Source organism: Eurosta solidaginis, chromosome 2 (genome assembly GCF_040869045.1).
Source record: "Eurosta solidaginis isolate ZX-2024a chromosome 2, ASM4086904v1, whole genome shotgun sequence".
Classification (NCBI taxonomy): domain Eukaryota; kingdom Metazoa; phylum Arthropoda; class Insecta; order Diptera; family Tephritidae; genus Eurosta; species Eurosta solidaginis.
This window is the reverse complement of record NC_090320.1, coordinates 269,496,968-269,522,875: the sequence shown is the minus strand read 5'-3', so window position 1 is coordinate 269,522,875 and position 25,908 is coordinate 269,496,968. Positions and strand designations below refer to the sequence as shown.

General features: G+C 34.9%; 1 protein-coding gene across 13 annotated transcripts in view; it reads right to left on the bottom strand.

Annotated features, from left to right (window-relative positions):
* Positions 1-25,908, bottom strand: part of Tep3 (Thioester-containing protein 3) — a 147,325-nt gene that overhangs the window by 119,317 nt on the left and 2,100 nt on the right. For 6 of the 13 annotated variants that reach the window (XM_067767964.1, XM_067767965.1, XM_067767954.1 and 3 more), the window contains exons 2-3: positions 25,308-25,733; positions 30-207 (exon numbers count right to left, since the gene is read on the bottom strand). In XM_067767964.1, coding sequence (XP_067624065.1) covers positions 30-207; positions 25,308-25,411 — 282 coding nt within the window. In that variant the 5' untranslated portion in view covers positions 25,412-25,733. The remainder of the gene's footprint in view (positions 1-29; positions 208-25,307; positions 25,734-25,908) is intronic. The other 7 variants (XM_067767957.1, XM_067767958.1, XM_067767961.1 and 4 more) reach the window with 2 other exon arrangements.

Here is a 25,908-nt window from a genome sequence, read left to right as displayed (position 1 = left end):
AGATGGTGAGTGTAGTTTAAAATACGAACCTCAAACTGCACCAGCTCCGTTGAGTAAGGTCGCACATCTGCAAATTTAAAGTTTGTATAACTGGAACCAATTATACCCAGCTTTACTCTTACGGGCTCTGGTGATTTGTGTACACTTACGGCTACATGATATTGTGAGTTTGGTCGCAATGTGTTGGGTGCAATTATTGAGTAAATCCTGGAAGATATATATAAGTAATTAGTGATTTATGTTGTGCCATTTGGTATATCTTGTGTGAACTTAGCTCATCTTATTACAAAACATTTAAGTAGCTGCATATTTCATTCAAGAAGAAAGTCAGACTTGTGGTCTTTGATGGCAACTCTTAAGTGAAGAGGTACTTCTGCCTATTTCGAGTAAATTCATTGTGACGCATTGTATAGCTCATAAGAGGCTTCATTGGCTTTCACAATAGAGGTGGACGGTTGGCGCAAGGGTGCTAAAATGGCGGTAGAGGCGATGTATGTGTACGCAGATGTTTCCAAAGTATCCAAGAGGAAATATTAGTCGTAACCAAAGCAGTAGAAACACTGGAAGAGATTAACTTAAAAGGCAACCGTGTTAACTATTATACAGACAATCAAGCAGCAATTAAGGCAATAATCTCGCACAGTATAGCATCTAAATGCGTGTTAGAATGTAAGCAGTCTCTGGAGAGAATCGGGACAGAGAGAACCATACATGTATATTGGGTCCCAGGGCATATGGGAATAGAAAAGCAGATGAACTAGCTAAAAAGGGCGCATCTCTTGAAGCTTGCTCCGTAGACGTCCCAATTAGAATGGGCGAGATTAAGAGAAGGCGAGAGGTACACACGATCGACCAAGCGGGAAGGGCGTGGGTTCAAGCGCGGGGCTGTAAAGTCGAAGATTATGTGTAGCTCTTACAACCTTAGACAAACAAAAGTGCTTCTATCATTAAAAAGAGAGGACTGTATACTCATGGCTGATATTCTGACTAGATACTGGCTTCTGGCGTTACGTGCCTTTAAATTAGGCTTGGTAAGCGATAGCAGATATAGGTAATGCGGGTTGGAGGAGGAAACGATCGAGCACGTTTTGTGCTCGTGCCCTGCGCTTGCCAGGCTAAGACTCCAGTTATTAGGAGTGATAGAGCTGTCCGATCTAGAAGCAGCAAGTGGCTTAAGTCCTAGAAAGCTTCTAGTATTTGCCAAGAGGACGGAGTTATTTTATAACATAGGTCCTTGCTTTTGATAGGGTTTTTCAGTTTGGTCGTTAAAACAAACTTCCGGTAACGGCCATGGCTATCCCTAAAACTTCCTTGTATGCTATCTTATCCATATATCTTATCCAATAAGGGACAGCTTTTTGCGATTTTCCTGGACAAGCAAGCTTTAATAAAATCCTAAAACCGTTCTAAATATGGCATATGAAACAAAACTTTCAAGCGTTAAGTATGAGTTACAAAAGGTTTTAGGATTAAATTTTTGATCTTGTTTACGTTTGTATACATCTATATTTGCGGGTGCAAAACAACGCTTATCATAACTTAGATAATATTCATCTAGCGGCAATTATTGAAGCCTCACGGCAGTCGTTAACTACTTGCTACAAAACGGGTTGTTCTTCATAGCGGAGACACGCACCTTTGTAGGTCATATTGTATAACCTAAAGCTGAATCTGTTGCGATGAATCGTGGATACACACACTTTTCGGTTATAGAAATGGAGAAAAGTGTAGAGAAAAAATGGAGAGGCAGTACTAATTTTCTGCACAACAGTTTCATAAGTTTAGATAAAGTTATGCACTTGGCAGTCCATTTAAAGTTTAACAGGTATTTTTATACCTTTCATTCAGTTTGTCACGAACCTCAAACTTCTAAGCCCTTAAAGGAGAAGAGATATACCCAGCAATAAGTCTACCGAAATGATCAGGATGAAGAGCTGAGTCGATTTAGCCATGTCCGTCTGTCTGTTTGTATGCAAAAGAAGTAGTCCCACAATTTTTGAGATATCTTGATAAAATTTGGGGATCGGGTATATTTAGATGTCCGATTAGATATTTGTCGAAACCGGTCGGATCGGACCACTGTATCATATATCGATATAGCATACTGCCCCATTTTAACAGCTAGAGGCTTCAAATTTCATCGATCTCTTACGTATAGGCCATTCTTTGTTGTCTGAAAAAATTTTATAGATCGGTTGTATATATAGTATATATCCCATACAACCGATTAGTCAGATAAGAAACCTTTCATAATTTCTGCCCCATTTTAGTATGTAGAACCTTCACATTTCACCATATGCTTTCGTATATAGCAAATATTGTTGTCTGAAAAAAGCGAAGAGATCGGTCGTATATACATACATATAACATATGTCCCCTACAACCGATTGTTCAGATAAGAAACTTTTCGCAATTTCTTCACCATTTTAACATCTATAAGCTTCAAATTTAACCAAATGCTTACGTTTACGGCATATATTATTGAGATAAGTAATTCATGATCAAAGCTATTTTATGCAGACCACAAAAAACGTGAAACTTTGCATCCTCACACAAAGAAAATAAAATTTTCCTTAGTTTCAGTTACATTCTCCTAAACCTTTTTCTACTACTCACATCGTACTTTTTTGTGAGTTAAGGTACCTACTTATTTGTATACATATACATATGTACACATATTTGGCTTGGTATTCGCTCCATTTTTTTGAGCTTTTACCGGTTTATAACTAAACATATCACTTGCCGTCATCCATTGATTTTTACAGCTCCTGCTCACGCTCAATTCTCATGGGAATGCTATGGATCATTGAGAGACTTGAGAAGCAGATTTCGTGATATGTGATAGGCAGATGTCGCCGCTGTTTTTTATTTAACTCATACGGCGAAAAGCTAAGCAGCGATATCTATTTTTTAAAAAGTAGGTTTATTAAAGGCAGCGTTGCCAAACTAAAGACAAGTAATTAATAACAAATTATCTGGCTCTCAAATTGAACCAGATCTATCTGGATTTATCTGGCTCAAATCGTTGTTATTGCATTTACATGCAAAATTATTTATCTGGCTCAGGATCTTTGCCACCGGATGATGGCAACATTCAACATTGTTTTGGACAGATTAATAGTCAGTCGAAATGTGAAAGATATTTTGACACTAAGTTCGTACATAATTGGCTACAATCAAGATAACTGGTTAAACGAATATATAGTGAATCTTATACTTAACGGTATTCTTGTGTAGTAATTTTTCTATTTGATACCAGTACTACTAATTACAGAACAGACCGGTGGCCCGCCGAATTGGTTTTGAAAATATTGGTGTTGTACAGATGTCAATTAAATTAAAAATAAGATAAATATCAAACAAACTACGGGGTGAGCATGACCGTTTTTCTTTTATGCTCATAGGAATGTACTAGATATCTACGTTATAATAAAAATATACGCATAAACGTACAGTCCCGCTTATTTCTTAGTTCGTTTGATACTGAACTCAGTTTTAATTTGGTGCTATTGCAAGGCCCTGCCCGTGATGCCGAAGGTGAGTATCTAAGGGGGTATAATGATAAGCTGTGTGAGCTTTTCCTAGATATTAAGATAGTGCAATGAACAAAAGTCCAAAGGCTTCGCTATCTAGGTAATGTTATGCGAATGGACGAAAGTATTATAATCAAAACAGCATTTAGAAGCATATGAAGGGAGCTGAGTTGGGAGAGGCTGGTGGAGAAAAACTTGACCTCCCCTTGTGCTCCCAATTGACGTGAGTGATCGCGAAACAGGGATAGCTGTAGTGGATTGTTACGAAATGGCCAAAATCGCTAAGGTGGTCAAGCGCCAAGTAATGAGAATCCAATAAAGTTCCTGAAAATTAATCCGTTGACACGGTGGCGAAAACACGAAGTATGATCAGACGGACGCATGCCTTCAGATTGAAATTTGAGTATCTTATGCTCAACTCATAAGAAATCTTATGCCGAAAAGCCAGAGAAAACAGTTTTTTATGTTGATTAGGTAATACGTTTCCCAACCATGAACCATGAATAGTTGTAGTTGCAATGCTAATAAAATTTCTTTCAACAAAGCAACATGGAGGTTTAAATAACTGAAGCAGAATGCAACTGGGGATAAGTTTTACAAAAACGAGATGTGAGTTTGTGGATGTGTTTGTCAACAGTCCGATCATCGCAGGAGCGTGGTTTTGAATCCCACTTGAGGAAGGAACGGGTTTGAACATGTCTGTAAGCTAGATTCGAAACAACTGTTACCTATTTCATCCCTATGAAGTGTAGTTTGAAATTATTTCCAAATATTTAATAAAATAGGCTTTTTGACCATTATTTGCTTATTAAATAAAAGATTTTAGTCCACCAAATATTCCAGATACAGTAAATTCTGCAGAAAACCTAGAGAAAATATCTATAAACACCATATAATTATCGATTTAAAGACAGCGCGAAAGAAATTGCCTCTACTTAGATAGTGACCTTTCCTCTTCCTTTTATTCGATTTAAAATTTATTATCCGAATTGTTCGAAGGTGAATTTTGCTTTCTTAACTAGGCTCACCCTAATAGATATACTACACATACAAGAAAATTTCTTTCAGTTTGCGCGGTAGCAAAACATAATCCCAACAAACAGGAGTCAAAAAAGAGTCAGAAAGGAGTCCTAATTCGGATTCATTTATGAGTTTGGAAGCAAGGTATTTCCCATATTGCGATGGTCGACCACAATAAGCTTAATTTCATATATTATATGAGCCTAAATAAGAGTCCGATATGACTCCTAACAGGCTCAGAAACAACCCATAATTTTAGAGCATACCGACTTCAGCTCTAACTAAAGACAGGATCAACAGACCAACCAAGGCATACCACAGAGACAGTTTTGCTCGAAATACTTACATATAATTTTTTTTCATGTTGAATATGAAAGAACATAGAAGAAGATATTAAAAAAAATCGTATTTGTGGTCCGATTTAGCTCATATTTGGAACAAATATTACATACACTCCGGTAGAAGTGACATCAAAATAATTTGGAGTTCGAGGAAGGACAAGCATACGTGGCACAGAGTCGAGTAGAGTCTTTGGAAGGATTATGTATTGAGGATTTAGATTGCAACAAATTGTCAATAATAGGCAATAAAATTAAGACTAAAAACCTGAAAAAAAAAATTTTAAAACTATTTTTTAGTTAAACGATTTTATTGAAAACAATACTTACATTAAGCAATAATAATGCTAAAAGCTAGAAAATAATTGGGTAGGTCCTAAGTACTAGCCATCACACTCCTCATCAATCTAGGGCGTTGATAAAACAATTAAATAAAAGCGTTGGACGCATCAGATTTCTTTTGATAGTCATATATAAGACCATCTGAACCTTAACAAGGTTATGCTACGCCTCACGTTTTTAGAAATTCACGCGCCCAACACTTTAATTGTCTGAGCAAATCCCTAGATTGATGAGAAGTGTGATGACTAGTACCTAGAACCTACCCAATTATTTTCTAGCTTTTAGTATTATTATTTCTTAATGTAAGTATTGTTTTCAATAAAACCGTTTAACTTAAATTTTTTTTTTTATTGATATTAGAGAAAAATTGTAAAGTTTACAAACAGCGATGGTTACTACGACATGTTTCTGAATTTCATTTCTTCACCAGCTAGCTTTTCGGGAGCTGAGCATTGAACTCGAATCTCCAACATTCATATCAGTGCAAAGGCAGATGCCTTTAGCTACTCAGCCATATGAATGTCCCGTTGCTCGCTTAACAATTGGTCTCTAAGAATTGCCTTTTTGTTTTTTATTCCTTTTTATTCACCATGTAGGCACGTAAACTCTGTATGTAGTTTATTCCTAATAGTGTGGATATGATTTAGGCGCGCTTTTGAAAGCTTAGTAGTATTTGGTCGGATTTTTACATTATTTGTTTTTAATACTTCCACTGTTACTATTATATCCATATGATCATATGTATTTAATTAGCGAGCTTTGTTTATATTGCTTTATACAATGGTCTTTGTTATTGATATTAGAGAAAACTAAATGTTACTAAGCTTTCAAAAGCGCTCCTAAATCATATCCACACTATTAGGAATAAACTACATACAGAGTGTATGTGCCTACATGGTGAATAAAAAGGAATAGAAGCAAAAAGGCAATTCTTAGATACTAATTGTTAAGCGAGCAATGGGACATTCATATGGCTGAGTAGCTAAAGGCATTTGCCTTTGCACTGATATGAATGTTGGAGATTCGAGTTCAATGCTCAGCTCCCGAAAAGCTAGCTAAAGGCATTTGCCTTTGCACTGATATGAATGTTGGAGATTCGAGTTCAATGCTCAGCTCCCGAAAAGCTAGCTGATGGAAAAGTGAAATTCAGAAACATGTCCTAGTAACCATCGCCGTTTGTAAACTTTACAATTTTTCTCTAATATCAATAACAAAAACCATTGTATAAAGCAATATGAGCAAAGCTCTCTAATTAAATACATATCGTTAACTTAATGTGAAAATGTGCTAAGTCAACATTTACGAATTTTACAGGAGACGAGCAAAATTGAGTAATTTTGGAAATACCCTTCTTTTTTCAAAACTGTGAATGAGGATACCTTAATTGCAATGCTTTTGAGTGTAGAAGCTTTGCAAAAGATAAATATAAATCATGTATGCCAACCCAGCAGCTATTTTATGACTTAGCACAATTTCCGCACTCAAAACAAATTTTTTCTCCTAACTTAGCACTTTTTACTCAATATATTTTCCAATCACTCCTCCCCTTTACTGATAGAGATATAACACAAAAACTATATATTTGACAACAAGTACTATTTATTTGAAAAACTATTTCTAACGGTTCTGTTCTGGACTTATTCCAGATGGTGCGCAGACAATAATTTTTTATTAAATTCAAACAAATGTTGTGTTGTGTCTTATTCCAAAAAGACAACTGCCACATACTTTATCTACGAAATAAATGCTAAATCTATTAATCGTTGTCAAGAAAGTAAAGAGTTGGGTGTAATTTTTGACTCCAAACTCTCTTTTTCAAGTGCTATTGACTTCGTTGTTTCAAAATTTGTTGCAATGGTCGGTTTCAGTAAATGTAACTCCAGTTACTTTAAGGACCCTATGACGTTGAAGGCACTTTATATATCCTTGGACAGAAGTCGTCTTGAATATTGCTCAATAATATGGAATCCTTTCTATGAATCTAACTCCTATAAAATTGAGGGAGTTCAAAAATTGTTTACAAATAATGCTTCACTGGCCAGACGGCCTCCTATCACTTACCAGCAGGCGCCAATTGCTTGGCCTTCAGACTTTGCATGATAGAAGAACTTTTATCCCACGCATGCTTATCTACAATGTAATAAACTTTAGCACGAATTGATCTGATTTATCTAATTTGTTCATTCCATATATTCCACTGCGTGATCTTCGGCATAATACATTACACATGACAGCATCTCAGAAACCAGGAACCGGACTATATATTTTCGGAGGATTTTAGTGCGATGAATCGAAATCTGCCCTCAAAATTGCTCTATCAGCTCTGGTTTTCGAGATATCCTAACCTAAAAGTGCAAAAAACACCGTTTTTGCCCATATTTGAGGTTATGTAGCCTTGCATATGTTTTCTTTCACCAAAATTAAAGCATGGCATCTTTGAATACAAGTCTCATTCTTTCAAATGGCGTTGAGTTTGCTGAAATATAATTTTTTTTCGCTGAGATATCGTATTTTGAAATTTTGTTGCGTGGTAGGATTGGTTTCTAGGGGTTAGGGGATACGGAACTTGATGAGTTAACAGTTAAGTTGGTTGGCCCACTTGTGGTGTGAGATATCTAGATAAATAAGACTTATTTTAGGACAAATATGCGAGTAAACGCTGTCCCCAGGGTTAAGTGGGTTAGCCTGCTTGCGGTATGATAGGGGTGGTTTCTAGGGGTTAGGGCTGTGTGTGACTTGGTACCCGATGGTTAGATAGTGTTGGGGTGTGGTGAGTTATCAAACTTATGGTGTGAGACAATATTTTAAGAAAAATAAGACTCAATTCAAGAAAATTAGTAATCGACTATATCATGTCTATGTTATCTCAATCGATTTTCCAGTGTAGGGAAATTTAGAAACATGAAAATTTCAAAATGCGATATCTCAGCGAAAGAAAATGATATTTGAGCAAACTCAACGCCATTTGAAAGAAGAGGACTTATACTTAGAGATGCTATTCTTTAATTTTGGTGAAAGAAAACATCCGCAAGGCTACATAACTTCAAATATGGGCAAAAACGGTGTTTTTTAAATTTTTAGGTTAGGATATCTCAAAAACCAGAGCTGATAGAGCAAGGCCAGATTTGGATTCAGCGCATCATAAACCTTCGGAAATATATAGTCTGGTTTCTGGGTCTGAATAATGGTTGAATTTTGTCGGCCAGTGTTATTTATCGAAATAACTCATAAAACGAATTACGCTATGAATGAACCTTAACTAGGACTATACACCTACATAGCAAATAGATTCAGTAGTGTTATTAATTCTAACAACAGCTTATATAAGTTTAAACTTGAATTGTTTTCTATTTTTAGCTAGTCTGTAAGAAATCATGTATTTATCGACATGTAAAAATTGAAGTAGATAAAAGTCAGCGCAAAGCATTTATCAAACACCAAAGGGACGTCTCAATTGGGTGAATCCAATTGCAAGGGGTTGTGTTCGCAACCCGCAATATATAGCTTCTTCAACCCGATTGTCAACCTCACCTACCCGTGGCGAATCATGTTTCATTGACAGCCGAGGATCTGGCGACCCCAAGCTAGGGGGTGGGGAGAGCGGGATGGCCTGGAAGGTTTAATGTGGTCATATAAATCGTTACCGAGATAGTCGGGCTAGTACCTTAATAGTGCTTTGTTTCTGGAACGTACCGGATCTATATCCCGCAAAGGACCATCAACATCGGCCCAAAGCCTTCGGGGAGTGTCTTTATCGTTAATACAACAACAAAAACAAAGCATGTACTTTTAGACTGAATGAATTAAATAAGTAAAAAAAATGCGAGCACAAAGAAATGACTAATAATTCAGATTGATATTATTGACTGCTTGACTAAGCACATTTTTTTGAACAGCTGACGATTTAGCACATTTACTCATCATTGCCCACAGCACGTAAAAATTAAAATATTTTTTTTTGTGATCGTTGCATTTTGAATTCAGTTTTAAAACTGTATTAAAATACCATCATTAAAAGGTTTTTAAAATTATTTTATTTCAAAATAAGATATGAATATTTGTTCTTATGTTGCTTTGTTTGCTGAATAATCTTGGCTTATAGTTCATAACTTTCATCATATCGGAATCACAATCCGAGTCATATTTCTGAGGCTCACATTTTTCACATATTTCGGACTCATATCGGATTCCTAAGTTATGAGTGCTGCGAGAATGTTTGAGGCGATGGTTCATATATCATTTGAAAATTGTATTTAGCTTAAATGATGCCTTTAGGGGATCGTTATGATAAGCGAGTTATGAGCTAAGAAATGAACACACAAACATATACAATAAACAACCTTCTTAACTCTTTACTTTTACTAATTGTTTAACTTCCAGCTCTTCAGCAGGGCTGTGAACCACTGCGACGATCAAAGCACTTCGGTTCCGTTGTTAAAACCTTACAAACACGTGTGCTTTTACATATATTAACCGGCTTCAGAGTATCTATGAACAGCCAATGCAATGAGGCTCAAATGATTCAATGCCTTTTCTTTCGTATTGTTTTTATACTCAGTTGAGCAGAGCTCACAGAGTATATTAAGTTTGATTGGATAACGGTTGGTTGTACATATATAAAGGAATCGAGATAGATATAGACTTCCATATATCAAAATAATCAGGATCGAAAAAAAATTTTATTGAGCCATGTCCGTCCGTCCGTCCGTCTGTCCGTCCGTTAACACGATAACTTGAGTAAATTTTGAGGTATCTTTATGAAATTTGGTATGTAGGTTCCCGAGCACTCATCTCAGATCGCTATTTAAAATGAACGATATCGGACTATAACCACGCCTACTTTTTCGATATCGAAAATTTCGAAAAACCGAAAAAGTGCGATAATTCATTACAAAAGACCGATAAAGCGACGAAACTTGGTAGATAAGTTGAACTTATGACGCAAAATAGAAAATTAGTAAAATTTTGGACAATGGGCGTGGCACCGCCCACTTTTAAAAGAAGGTAATTTAAAACTTCTGCAAGCTGTAATTTGGCAGTCGTTGAAGATATCATGATGAAATTTGGCAGGAACGTTACTCTTATTACTATATGTACGCTTAATAAAAATTAGCAAAATCGGAGAAGGACCACGCCCACTTTTAAAACAAAATTTTTTTTAAAGTAAAATTTTAACAAAAAATTTAATATCTTTACAGTATATAAGTAAATTATGTCAAGATTCAACTCCAGTAATGATATGGTGCAACAAAATACAAAAATAAAAGAAAATTTAAAAATGGGCGTGGCTCCGCCCTTTTTCATTTAATTTGTCTAGGATACTTTTAACGCCATAAGTCGAACAAAAATTAACCAATCCTTTTGAAATTTGGTAGGGGCATAGATTTTATGGCGCTAACTGTTTTCTGTGAAAATGGGCGAAATCGGTTGATGTTACGCCCAGTTTTTATACACAGTCGTCCGTCTGTCCTTCCGCATGGCCGTTAACACGATAACTTGAGCAAAAATCGATATATCTTTACTAAACTCAGTTCACGTACTTATCTGAACTCACTTTATCTTGGTATGAAAAATGAACGAAATCCGACTATGACCACGCCCACTTTTTCGATATCGAAAATTACGAAAAATGAAAAAAATGCCATAATTCTATACCAAATACGAAAAAAGGGATGAAATATGGTAAGGTAATTGGATTGTTTTATTGACGCGAAATATAACTTTAGAAAAAACTTTATAAAATGGTTGTGACACCTACCATATTAAGTAGAAGAAAATGAAAAAGTTCTGCAGGGCGAAATAAAAATCCCTTAAAATCTTGGCAGGTATTACATATATAAATAAATTAGCGGTATCCAAGAGATGATGTTCTGGGTCACCCTGGTCCACAAATTGGTCGATATCTGGACAACGCCTTCACATATACAACTACCACCACTCCCTTTTAAAACTCTCATTAATACCTTTAATTTGATACCCATATCGTACAAACTCATTCTAGAGTCACCCCTGGTCCAACTTTATGGCGATATTTCGAAAAGGCGAACACCTATAGAACGAAGGCCCACTCCCTTTTAAAAATACTCATTAACACCTTTCATTTGATACCCATATCGTACAAACAAAGTCTAGAGTCACCCCTGGTCCAGAAAGGCCCACTCCCTCTTAAAATACTCATTAACTCCTTTCGTTTGATACCCATATTGCACAAACGAATTCTAGAGTCACCCCTGGTCCACCTTTATGGCGATATCTCGAAAAGGGGTCCACCTATAGAACTAAGCCCCACACCCTTTTAAAATAATCATTAACACCTTTCATTTGATACCCATATCATACAAACAAATTCTAAAGTCACCCCTGGTCCACCTTTATGGCGATATCTCGAAAAGGCGAACACCTATAAAACGAAGGCCCACTCCCTTTTAAAAATACTCATTAACACCTTTCATTTTATACCCATATCGTACAAACAAAGTCTAGAGTCACCCCTGGTCCACTTTTATTGCGATACCTCGAAAATGCATCCACCTATAGAACTAAGGCCCACTCCCTCTTAAAATACTCATTAACTCCTTTCGTTTGATACCCATATTGCACAAACGAATTCTACAGTCACCCCTGGCCCACCTTTACGGCGATATCTCGAAAAGGCGTCCATCTATAGAACTTAGGTCCACGCCCTTTTAAAATACTCATTAATACCTTTCATTTGATACCCATATCGTACAAACGCATTCTAGAGTCAACCCTGATCCACCTTTATGGCTATATCCCTAAATGGCGTCCACCTATAGAACTATGGCCCACTCCCTCATAAAATACTCTTTAATGCCTTTCATTTGATACACATGTCATACAAACACATTCCAGGGTTTCCCTCGGTTCATTTTCCTACATGGCTATTTTCCCTTATGTTGTCACCATAGCTCTCAACTGAGTATGTAATGTTCGGTTACACCCGAACTTAACCTTCCTTACTTGTTACAATGAAAATTCATCTCTAACTTAACTCCGATGAGTTTGAAGCGAGCTTTTCATTCGTTTTGTAGTGCTAAAGTTTAAATTTTGGAATGATTTTCTGCTTTTGCTTTTCCAAACAAAAACGGCTCGATTGCGTCCGGTTTGCAGTCATGCTTTTTATGACTCAATATTTTTGTTCAGTTATTAACGTTTAAGTCCGTTTTATATTTTTGCATCTTAAAATATATATTTAACATTTTTCCTATTATTGAAGAAATATGTATATACAAATGTAAATGGGTCAACTGTTAGGTAGTTAAATAATGACATTTACAGATAAAACTTTGCCATTTTTCGTAATTATACCTTTCATGAACATGAAATGGTATACTAACTTTGGTACGATGTTTGTAACGTTGAGAAATATAGAAGATAGACTCACCATTAAGTATACCGAATTGATCAGGGCGACGAACTGAGTTGATATAGCCATGTCCGTCTGTCCGTCCGTCCGCCTGTCTGTTTGAACGCAAACTAGTCCCTCAAATTTTGAGATATCTCAATGAAATTTGGCGCAAGGATGTATTTTTGTATTATATTAGACATTTGTTGAATCCGGTAGGATCGGACCACTATAACCTATATCTCCCATACAACCCATCGTTCAGATAAGACGATTTTGGTCATTCCTGCCGCAATTTAGAAAGTATAAACGTGAAACTCGATGATGTGTATTATAATATATCATAGAAGATATCCTGAAAAAATCACTTTGATCGGAGCTATATAGAGTTATATCCCATACAACCGATCGTTCAGATAGAAAGATTTTTGGCCATATCTCCCTTAATTTAGAAAGTATAAACGTGAAACTCAGTGATATATATTTTAATTTAATTCTGAAAAATCGCTTTGATCGGAGCTATATATAGTATATATGCCATACAACCGATCGTTCAGATAGAAAGATTTTTGGCAATTTTTCCCTTCATTTCCAATATAAAAACATTAAACTTAGTGATATTTATTCTAATATATCATAGAAGATTTCATGATAAATATTTTCGATCGGAGCTATATATAATATATATCCCATACCACCGATCGTTCAGATAGAAAGATTTTGGCCATTTCTCCCTTAGTATCCAATATAAAAACGTCAAACTTGGTGATATTTATTATAATATATCATAATAGATTTCCGATATTTCGACTTCAATCTGAAGTCATCATCAAGAATCTACGAAAAGAAAACAATTAACATTTTTAAACATACATTTCCGTAGCAAAAATACGACTTACACATATGGATATGTATGATCGACTGAACAGAAATTATGACAACATAATTTTAGTTTTTACTAATTTTAGTTTTTACTAAAATTATGTTGTCATAATTTCTGTTCAGTCGATCATACATATCCATATGTGTAAGTCGTATTTTTGCTGCGGAAATGTATGTTTAAAAATGTTAATTGTTTTCTTTTCGTAGATTCTTGATGATGACTTCAGATTGAAGTCGAAATATCGAAAAATAAATATATTTTGAATACTACTAAAAAAGAAGTTTTATTCAATAATCTGGCCTAAAGCTCAATCAAAATTATCAAATTATATTAAACAAGGCTATTAAATTTACCAATAAAATAAAAGATTTCCTGAAAAAATCATTTCGATCGGAGCTATATATAATATATATCCCATACAACCGATCGTTCAGATAAGGGGGTTTTTTGCCATTTTTTATTTTATATTTATCTTAAAAATCGTTTAGGTATGTACATCCGTTCACTATATATTTCTTATCTTATACATCCGATTATTCGGAGATTACGAACGGGATAAGATTATTGTTCAGCCCCATTCATGAAAGGTATGAAGAATTCGGCACAGCCGAAGACAGTCCCGTCCTTACTTGTTTTTTTTTTTTTTTTAATTTATGTTACAAATTAATTAAAATTTTTAGTTCAACTATAAGTTACACTATGATTGCTATAACTATTTGCTATAAAAGTTCGTATTAATGCGTAATAAATTCATTCACAGAAATACATAAATCGACCAACTTGCAATCCCATATTTGGAGTATCTACTAAAAATGGTTCGAATGCAGCTTCCACTATTGCGCAATATTTATGTTTATAGTAAAGTTAATCGTAATGTTCGAATAGCCCTGAGCAACTATTGGAGTCATTTGTAATGAATAGGGTATTTAACTTTTCAATGCTATTTACAAATATGAGTAGGCAGGTACAAGAAAGTATATAAGGACCGATTTGTTCAATACTTGTATTGAAAAAGTTTAAAGTTAATTTTTTTGTAGGAACAAGGGGTCGGGTCTGATATTTACTCTGTTGATCCAGGTCTACTTATTATCCTACAATCTGCAGCGTCTTTCAGGCGGAAATTATAGCCGTGAAGAAAGCAGCAGAAATTCTGGAGGAAGCGTACTTAAGCAAATACCAAGGCAGCGAATTAAGCTAAATCCTAGAAAACTTCTAGTATTTGCCAAGAGGACGGAGTTATTTTATAACATAAGTCCTGGCATCTGATTGGGGTCCATCCGTTTGGTCACCTAAGAAATTATGGTAACAATATGGATACATTCAGTCTATGTGAAGTCTTTATTGACCGGCAGTTCAACCTAAACTTCTCTATTTAAATATAAACTTAACTTACCAATACGTCTATATTCTTAAAATTGTTTTAAAACAACGCCCAAATAGTTTAAAACATCTAAAAGTGGAAACCTGCAGAGACTCCGACTTCATATAGAATAGAAAATGCTGTACTCTTCTGAGGCCCTATTCAGTAACTATGAGTTTTGAAATGTACATTTTTCTTTCATACAAATTATATGATTATATATTAAAACTCACAGTTACTGAATAGGGCCCCTGGTATTAAAACAAAAACTGAAAGCTTAAACTTACTGCTAAAAATCCAAACACTAAAAAATATTTTCCACAAAATTTTTTTTATACTAAAATGAATTTTTTGGGAAAGTCTTGATTATTTTGCAGGTTCTGTTAACGTTCCAATCTCTGAACTGTCGAATAAATAACTCAAATATTCAGTATAACAAAACTGATAACTCAGCAGTAATATTTCCTTATCGATTGTGTAGCAAAAACTTGTCGGTTTCGGTTGTTACAGAAATTATGTCGACGAAGTTTTTCTCAAAAAGCCCGAAATGGTTTGTTTTTAATAAAATTGCCTCAACTCTAGAGCGAGTTCTAGTTAACTTAAACAATAAATTGTTTAAACATTTACAAATCGAAATCAACCAGCACGTGGTACTCACGACTTTATTTGGTTTTTCTTTACGACAAATTAGTAATAACTTGACACACTATATCTCGAATGAGCTTTGGGCGGAGTTTCCTATGGAGTTTGTAGTGAGACCATTTAATTTCTTTCCCACGAATTCTTGGAACCGCCTCTGAACGGAAGGTGCAGTTTTATTTAGAACTTTTAATAATTTTTCTGAGTATTTTTATACTCAGCTGAGCAGAACTCACAGAGTATATTAATTTTGTTCGCATAACGGTAATCCGTAACGGCATAAACTAATCGATATAGATATAGAATTCTATATATCAAAATGATCTGGGCGAAAAAAGAAATTCATTTAGCCATGTCCGTCCGTCCGTCCGCCCGTAAACACGATAACATGAGTAACTTTTGAGGTATCTTTATGAAATTTGGTATGTAAGTTCCTGGGCACTCATCTCATATCGCTATTTAACATGAACGGAATCGGACTATAACCACGCCCACTTTTTCGATATCGAAAATTTAGAAAAAACGAAAAAGTGCGATAATTCATTACCAAAGACGGATAAAGCGGTGAAACTTGGTAGGTGGGTTGACCTTATAACGTAGAATAGAAAATTATTAAAATTCTGGACAATGGGCGTGACACCGCTCACCTTTAAAAGAAGGTAATTTAAAAGTTTTGCAAGCTGTAATTTGGCAGTCTTTGAAGATATCACGATGAAATTTGGCAGAAACGTTACACCTATTACTATATGTGTGCTAAATAAAACTTAGCAAAATCGGATGACAACACGCCCACTTAAAAAAAAAAATTGTTTAAAGTCAAATTTTAACAAAAAATGTGATATCTTTACAGCATATAAGTAAGTTATGTCAACATTCAACTCCAGTAATGATATGGTGCAAGAAAATACAAAAATAAAACAAAATTTCAAAATGGGTGTGGCTCCGCCCTTTTTCATTTAATTTGTCTAGAATACTTTTAAAGCCATAAGTCGAACAAAAGTTTACCAATCCTTGTGAAATTTGGTATGGGCATAGCTTCTGTGACGATAACTGTTTTCTGTGAAAATGGGCGAAATCGGTTGAAGCCAGTTTTTATACACAGTCGACCGTCTGTCCTTCCGCTCGGCCGTTAACACGATAACTTGAGCAAAAATCGATATATCTTTACTAAACTTAGTTCACGTACTTATCTGAACTCACTTTATCTTGGTATAAAAGATGACCGAAATCCGACTATGACCACGCCCACTTTTTCGATATCGAAAATTACGAAAAATGAAAAAAATGCCATAATTCTATACTAAATATGAAAAAAGGGATGAAACATGGTAATTGGATTGGTTTATTGACGCAAAATATAACTTTAGAAAAAACTTTGTAAAATGGGTGTGACACCTACCATATTAAGTAGAATAAAATGAAAAAGTCCTGCAGGGCGAAATCAAAAGCCCTTGGAATCATGACAGGAATACTGTTCGTGGTATTATATATATAAATAAATTAGCGGTACCCGATAGATTAATTTCTGGGTCACCCTGGTCCACATTTTGGTCGATATCGCGAAAACGCCTTCACATATACAACTAAGGGTCACTCCCTTTTAAAACCCTGATTAATACCTTTAATTTGAAACCCGTACCGTGCAAACACATTCTTTTATGGCGATATCTCGAAAAGGCATCCACCTATAGAACTATGGCCCACTCCCTTCCAAAGTACTCTTTAATGCCTTCCATTTAATACCCATGCCATCCCTTATTTTGTCTCCAAAGCTCTCAGCTGAGTATGTAATGTTCGGTTACACCCGAACTTAGCCTTCCTTACTTGTTAAACTATAAGCCCAAGTTATTAAACTTCTCAACCTCATTATGCTGGATAAGCATGCTACCTACTATTCCATGGTGGCCACTTATAAAGTAGATTGTTTCTAAATTTTCATGAAAATGGCTGCTTTGTTGCCAAACGCCTTTCCTCGAATAAAAATATCCAACAATTCATTTAAACAACGAACAATACCTTAGCCCATATCTTTTCAAATGCACAAAAAAATAAATAAATACTTGCCGCGATTTACGTCCGAAGATATTAAGACCGAGCTTGTATTCCAACTTACGTTTTGCTACACATATATTTATGATGTCTCGGAACGGCATCTGCAAGGTATACGAGTCCGCCTTGAAAAGCTTTTCATGGAGTATTTTCCAAATCACTGCCGAGGGGCGACTAATCAAATTTTGATTTAATTTGCTCTGAAGTTGAACTCAGGAACCTCGGTGTGGTAGGCGGACTACGCTACCACCAGACTACGGCGGCTGCCACAGCACATTCATAATTTATTTAATTCCGTTAAGTTGTAAATACAATTGCAAAATTCAGTTTTTGCAAAAACCACATAACATACATATGTACATACGTATACACCTACAATATTTTCAAAATATTGACACAAGCAAAAGAACTCTTCACAATAATGACGTTTACTTTTCAAATACAGAAATGTAGTTTTACTTTTTATGTAATATTTCAATGACTTATTAAGTGTAGAACAATTGTTTTATTCAACATTTGTTGTAGGTGTTCGTGTATCAGGAAATTTTTATCGATTACACTGTATAACAAATTGATATATTTGTCTTGCAACACTGTACTTTACAGAAAGCGGGATGCGTACTACCTATCATGGATCACTTCTGTGCTACTGAATTTTCATTTCGGAATCGCACCGGAACAGTCTTAATGACCACTGCTGTGCCCACAGTCGAGTTTCATTCAGAACAACTCTGCTTCCTTTGAAAAACCAGAGTTTATTGCGGGTATAAATTGTATATTTTTGGAACAATGCAGTGACCATTTAGCTTTAGGTTTATTTCTGATATAGTTATTTTAGAAATAAATACTTTGAGATCAGCTTATGATATTTTGGGTTTATTCCGGGATTATTGCGGTACTGTTTAAGAGGATACCCCTCCAAGTCTTTCAATTTTTGACGAACAAAGTTGCTCTTAGCTCTAGTGAGAGAAAACTCATAATTGAGCATCATTCATTCTAGTATCACATGCCAGCGATGACGGGTGTATAAAATGCGGGATGCAGGGAAAAAGCAAGTTATTTATTCATGTCCTGCGCACTCGAGAATAATGCCACGGCTGCTAGGGAGCAGACTTATCAGATCCTGAAGCAGTAATTCTGATGCGTCCTAAAAATCGTCTATTATTTTCTAGTACGGCGGAGTTAAATATAAAAATAAATGTAAGGCGCGATAACCTCCGAAGAGATCTAAGGCCGAGCTTCTCTTCCAATTTGCGTCGTGCTCCTCTTGATTTTCCCTACGAATTGGCCGGACGGGACCTACATGTTTTATGCCGACTCCGAACGGCATCTGCAAGGCAGATGAGCTTTCACTGAGAGCTTTTCATGGCAGAAATACACTCGGCGCGCTTGCCAAACACTGCAGAGGGGCGACCCCGCTTAGAAAAATTTTCTTCTAAATGAAAAACCTTATTTCTAAAATTTTGTTGTTGCTTTACCCGGGGTGCGAACCCAGGGCATACGGTGTGGCAGGCGGAGCACGCTACCATCACACCACGGTGGCCGCCGGCGGAGTTATTTGACCCTTAACCTTGCCTGTACATCATTCACATGGAACTCACAATTTGGCATCTGGTATCGTTGGGCTCAGCATTCAATCCACCACTTCGAAACGTGAATCTTTCTCCCCTCTACCCTTCTACCTCTTAATATGAAGCTAGTCACCTTCAATCAATGGCTTCTTTCTCCACGATTGAAGTTTTCAGCGCTTTTTCCTTCTCTTTTCGTTATCTTCTCAGCCTCAGTTCTTTGTCCAAGCTCGCCGATTACTCCCATACCCCACTTTTCCCTTGCTTTTCAAATCCAAGTCATCCCTTGCAAAGTGCTCCGTGTCGCCTTTCATCATTTCTCGTCACCCACTTATCAGGTATGTCGTAGACGCAGACTCAGCAACATAGTTAGGTACCATGAAGTTCAGCTAAGCTCTTATACCAATGGCAAGTTGCCTGCCAAACTTGAAAAGAAATTTGGCTCAAAAGTTTATCACTCCGAAACTATTTATTGTGTACTACCTTGCGTTGTTAATTTATCTGCCATTTATCTTACCTTCACATCCTTGAGACTTTCGTTGCACATGAGGTGTAGTCCGCCAGCCCAAGGTGTGCGCCGTTAAGTTTAGTGTTTTATACTTTTATGGGAATAACTACATTACTTTATTTAAGCAGTCGACTTAGTTCCGGACAGGGACGGATAATAATAATTTTTTTTTTCGGAGTCGAAAAAGTCCTGGTCAAAAAATTGTCCTAGGTGAAAATGTTTGAGGTCCCAGATATCCCTATAGCAATATCATGTCGAATCATGCATCCTTTTTATTTTTCGAACTTTTTCCATAAAAGTCCACATATAAAAGTAATATCTGTATTTTTATTTATTTTTAGTCCGATAGAACTAGTTAAACTCGGACTTTTAAAAATAAAAGTGCGGAAATAAAAGTTAAATCCGGACTTTTATTTTTTAAGGCCAAAATAAAAGTCTGGCTTGATAACAAAGAAACGGTTATCCGCATTAAAAAAAACCGTTTGTTTCGGATAAGCCTTGTTATCAAGCGGGATTTTTAATTTTAAAAGTCCGAGTTTAACTAGTTCTATCGGACTCAAAAAATAAAAATCCGAAAATAATTTTTATCTTGATCCAAATATATTAAAAATCCAAAATTAATAGTTTTGCAAGGAATTATATTATAAAAGGAATAACAGTTTCGGCCCCTGGTTCCGGAGTTCCTCCAGCATTGAGTCATATGCATGTTAACCATTAAAAACAGACAGAAGAACAGTCCTTTCAACATTTTTAAGCTTCCTTCCACAATATGTAATATCAAAGCGCCGCGGCTCTTCCGTAACTGTTATGCTCTAAATAAAAAGTTCTATCCCTTCACAAAAAATAAAACGCTGGCGTTTGTTATCTATTTATATCTACTTATCAGATCGTAAATAAAACACAAATTTAGACGTGTTTTTTGCCAAATAATAAATTACATACTTATCATTTCTAGCGATATTCTAAATTGTAGCTCTTTTTTCACGCGATTGTCGCTTAAGTCTTTTGATTGGGCATAGTGACGAGCAAATCGTAACCAATGCGTTAGCTTTTTTGGTATGACATAATTTTTTAAAACAAAAGTAAGCGAAGCAATTTTTTTATTTTGCAAAATTTTTGAGTGACTCAATTCTTAATAATAAATAAGATGATTATTTGAAGAATTTCTAACTTGACAAATATTTACACAATGCACACACACATACTTACATCCTACATATGTATATAAAAGCAAAACAGACAATTAGTCATACCTAATGAGGCGCATTTAGTTAGAGCAGTTAATGTAACAGCTGTTACAACAGAGCACGAAACAAAATTTACTTTTTGGGTATATACATAAGTATGTACAGTGGAGTCTGGATATAGTGAACTAATTTCTGCAAGGACTGTTCACAGTATCCAGGTTGTTCACTATATTAAGTTTGACATTTTTTTTTTAATTTGGTTTATTAGCTTTAAATTCATGTTTGCTTATGTAAACAAAACAAATTATTTGTATAAAATAATATTTTGAAAAATACATACATATTATTGAAAGAATTTACGAATAGATGTGTGTTTTTGTGTTCGGAAATTGACTTTTGAACCACTTTTTCGCGTAGACTTTTTAGTACTAGCATGCCAGCTTAGTCAGTGGTGTTAGCTTCAGCCCATGCGATAGCTATATCGAAGCTTTTAATGGCTTCAGTAGCTTTTATTGAATTTCCGATCTGTCCTTCGCCTTGGCTGTAATCACCAGATTCTTTAGTATCCATAAATGTCTTCCGCTTAGATGATCCGACTGCCTAGTGGGATATAACACTACGAACATTTTTTTTATTCGCGAAACTGTTGATTTGGCCACACCATACATTTTTGCTAAGGATGAAACACTAGCACCTTTCCCGACTTTTTGAGCAATTTCAAGTTTTTGCTTTAATGGAAGGAATTTCCTCACAGGCATGATAAAACTTAATTTATTAGCACATAAACACTTTTAAAAACACATAAAACAGTGAACATTCACTCAGAAGCGTTTTGCACCCGACAAGAGACAAATAAAGACTTTCACCAAATACCTACATAGCAGCAGCTTTTCCAGTAAAAACCATAAAATGAGAAATTTTGGGGAATACCTGACTTTATTTCTGTTTAAGTTTTTTTTAACAGTTTATGCTTGCTGTTGCGTATAGAACTTTGTTCACTATTTCGAGTTTTCGATAGTTCACCCTTTAGAATAATCAATTTAAAGTTTTAGGCGTTCACTATATCGAGGTGTTCATTATACCGGGGGTTCACTATACACAGACTCCACTGTACATGTTTTTGTAATATGTACGTTTGGATACAGTGACTTCCAGAAGAAATGGAACAGTTTAACAAAAAAAAAGGACTTGTAAAGAATTACACGATCTACTACTTTGTACCTTTTGACCGCTAAGAAAGCAATTATTTTCATATTTTTGCGCAAATTTATGTCCAAAAAACAATATGCATCTGGCGTAAAAAGTTCAAATATTTCCTATAATTTACCACTTTTTTTAAAACAACAATTTTCTGAGTTATATATAACATTTTCATTGGGCCCAAATGCGTACTTTCAAATGAGTCAAAGCGTTTACAGTGGCCTCATTCGCATCTCGCTTAACATTCCCTGCAAGCCTCGACCTATCCATCGCAAGAAAAAGCACTGACGTAATTAGTAAAACCATGGTTCGAAGGATTGCCAGTTTGGTTTAAAAAAAGCTAGTGGAAACTGCTTTTTATAACTCTAGTACAGCATTAAGATGCGTAGTTTACCATTGTGTTCCTGCCGGGTTTCTTTTATTAAGACAATTCTCGCATTCCAATGCACAGTGAACCAGATAGCGGTAAAAATTTAACATAGAAATGCAACAACAAATTGATCCATGTGGATCACATTGTTGTTGCATTTGCATGTTAAATTTCTGTTCGTAAATAATTATTAAAAATATGATATCTACAAAAAACTATTTTGCAAAGATATTGTAATACAAAAAAAAAAACAATATAATCTGAGAACAATTTTGACTTAAGTAAACTTATGAAAATATTTGAAGATTTTACGGAAAGTAGAGATTAGATTTTTTCATAAAATTTGAAAACTTAAAAAAAAAATTATAACAAAGTTTTTTTTATTAATATTCTAAACGTGTTTAGCTTTACGGAAAGTTCTACATTAAGAAATAATAGGCTAGAAAAAAATTGTTGACTAAAAAATTTTGAAATTGTTCGATAAATTTTGCTACATGTCGGCTTTCTTATATTGCGAGTTTTCTACTTACTTTTACACAATCAAGGCTACTAGGCGTAGCTCAATTAATTTTATACCAGTGGTAACCCTGAAAAGATATTCACATAGCAACACCTATTTTGGGGAAATATTCAAAGAATGCGATTCACTATCTATCCCGGAAAAATATGGGATATACAAAGGAATAAATATGATATTGATAGGTGGAAAGTCTGTTAAGAAGTTGTTATAAGATAAATTTCATTGGTATTAAATCGATGTTGTCATATGTAACTAAATGTTTTAAGTTATTCAAACAAATGGCAACCTTGAAAATACATCCTCAACCGCAACATCTACTTAAGGCAGCGGCACAATGACAATTTTCATATAGATGCGTTTAACACAAGCTAATGCATTCCAGTAATATTGTCACAATCAGCCAAGATGTTGCGTTTATAAATATGAATATGAATATGGCAATTGAAGTTTATTTCGCCTCGCCCATTCACATATAAAATTTCGCGAAGCAACAAAAATACTTGCCAATATATTTTGTGTAGTATTCATTTCTTATATTGCAGTTTTTAATTGCGAAAAATGTTAGAAAAGTTGCCAACGAGTGGGAAAACTTTCAAAGCGTGCCAGCACCATTGGCTAAAGCAAATGTAAAAGTCTTCTTCTTATGCTTTGCTTGCAATAAAAATTTGAAGTTGGCTACTTTTCCATGTCAGGATGGCGCCAGGGGGGCTCAATCTACCGTTTTCCATAAAAATACCTGCAATCTACTCATAATGCATAAGATTGTGATAAACTCATCTATGATGAATTTCACATCAAAGCCGAAATGCGTTGAACCCGACCCCCTCAGATTTTGATGAAATTTTGCATACAGGTACACTTTACCTATGCAAACACAACTTCATTTTTGGAAATTGCATTTTTGAAAAATTGTGGGCCTGGCAAGGTGTCAAATTTGTGAAAAATGCGTGAAAAATTACGGTAATATGTACTTTTGATCTGTGATAACTGCGGAATGGCCTAACCGATTTCTAAGGCTTTGGTACAATTGGAAAGGTATTCGAGTCGGCTTTCGAAAATATACACTGAAAAATTTTTGTTTCAAAAATAAAACTTATAACTTGAAAAAAATTCAAAGGCCAAGTATTTTAAAATAAAATACATTTTTATTAGAAAGTTATATTTAATGAATATAACATATCCAAAAACTAAAATGGACTTTTGTTTCTTTTTTTTAAGTAAATTCATCTCTCTATATTTTGATATCATAGTACATTTGAGCTGTGATAACTACAGAATGGCTAAACCGATTTTAAAGATCTTGGTACCATTGGAAAGGTATTCAAATAGCCTTTCGAAAATATATAATGTAAAAATTTGTATTTGGCTGTGAATTTCACGTGCCCAACGCTTTTACGTAATTGTCTGATCAACGCCCTAGATTGATGAGGAGTGTGATGACTAGTACCTAGGACCTACCTAATTATTTTCTAGCTTTTAGTATTATTATTACTTCATGTAAATATTGTTTTCAATAAAACCCTTTAACTTAAAAAATTGTTTTTAATTATTTTATTTATACATAGGTTTTGATATGAAATTCATCGCATATGAAAAATTGCTTATGTGATGGGGCTTCTAGATAAAGTCTCAGAATGCTATTCACTATCATCCAATTCAGTTGAGCGGTTTCCGAGATATTAGTGGATATACAAATATACAAGAATTGGTCGTGTGAAGTGATAAGATATGAACTAAGGGGTCGTGTATTTGACTCACTGTATATTGAAGTGGGTCGATTTATTAACCTATATCGCGCCATCGATTTTTCGATAGGATTTGGGCTCAGAAAAAAAAGTTCCACTACGCATACCCCAAAAAATATTTTTCGAGCCTGCAAAAAAATGGCGAAAGGGTAAATTTTTCGACCAAAACACTCCCCAAAACCCAAAAAATTGTTTTTTTTTTTCAAAAAACCGTTGTAAAAACGTTGGCGATAACAGTTTTTTGAAAAAAAATATATTTTCTGGGTTTTGGCGAGTGTTTTGGTCGAAAAATTGCATTTTTTTGCAGACTCGAAAATTAGTTTTTTGGGTATGCGTAGTGGAACTTTTTTTCCTGAGCCCAAATCCTATCGAAAATTGATGGCGCGATATAGGATAACTTTCGTCCATACAAATCGACCCAGGTTACTGTATATACATATATTTATGTTATAATACCATATCTATGTACATGCATACATACATATACATATTTGACGCCTACTTGCGATGATTTAAATTATTTGTATGTTATTCATTTAACTTGCTCATTTGCATTGGTTTTGTTGTGCTGTCGCAACTTTTCGCATTTTTTTTTTTTTGTTAACGATGTATGTATGTATGTATACGTTGAAATGTAAATATGATGAATATTAACTAAGATATAAACATATATACTAACCCTTGACCTGTGGACAAGGGTGTCCAATGCACCAATGTTACGAACAAGAAGAACAAAAAAAATGTGAGGCAACTGCTCGGAGCCTTTAAATGATATTGAAACATATTTGTTTATCTTTGTTTTTGTTTTTGTGTGTTATTTGCACTTATTTCCTTTTTTGATGTTATTCACTTGCACTTTTTATTTTGTATAGGAAATTGTGTTTTTTTTTTAAATTTTTTTTTATTGCAAACTAAGTAATTACTTTATTTAAATTTCACACTCGTTTCGTCGTTTGAACTCTCTTTCATCACTTTGCTTTTATGGCTTCTTCTTGAAAAAACAAATATTTGGTTGGATTTTACGTTGAATGCGTCGGGGCTTATCTTTTTGTTTGCTTGTTTGTAAGCAGTGATTCATTATGTATGTGTTTGCTCTGCCAATGCCCTAACAAGATTATTCGTATGTACATTAGACTGATTTGAAAAAAATCTTACAAATGAGTCTCCAAGTTTAGTTTTGGTGTTAAAAATGGAGAGGTAAAATAATCAAATTTAATAGAATTGGCAGAAGCCAATCAGAAAAACTAGGAAAACAGAGCTTTGATCGCATCTGTAGCAGA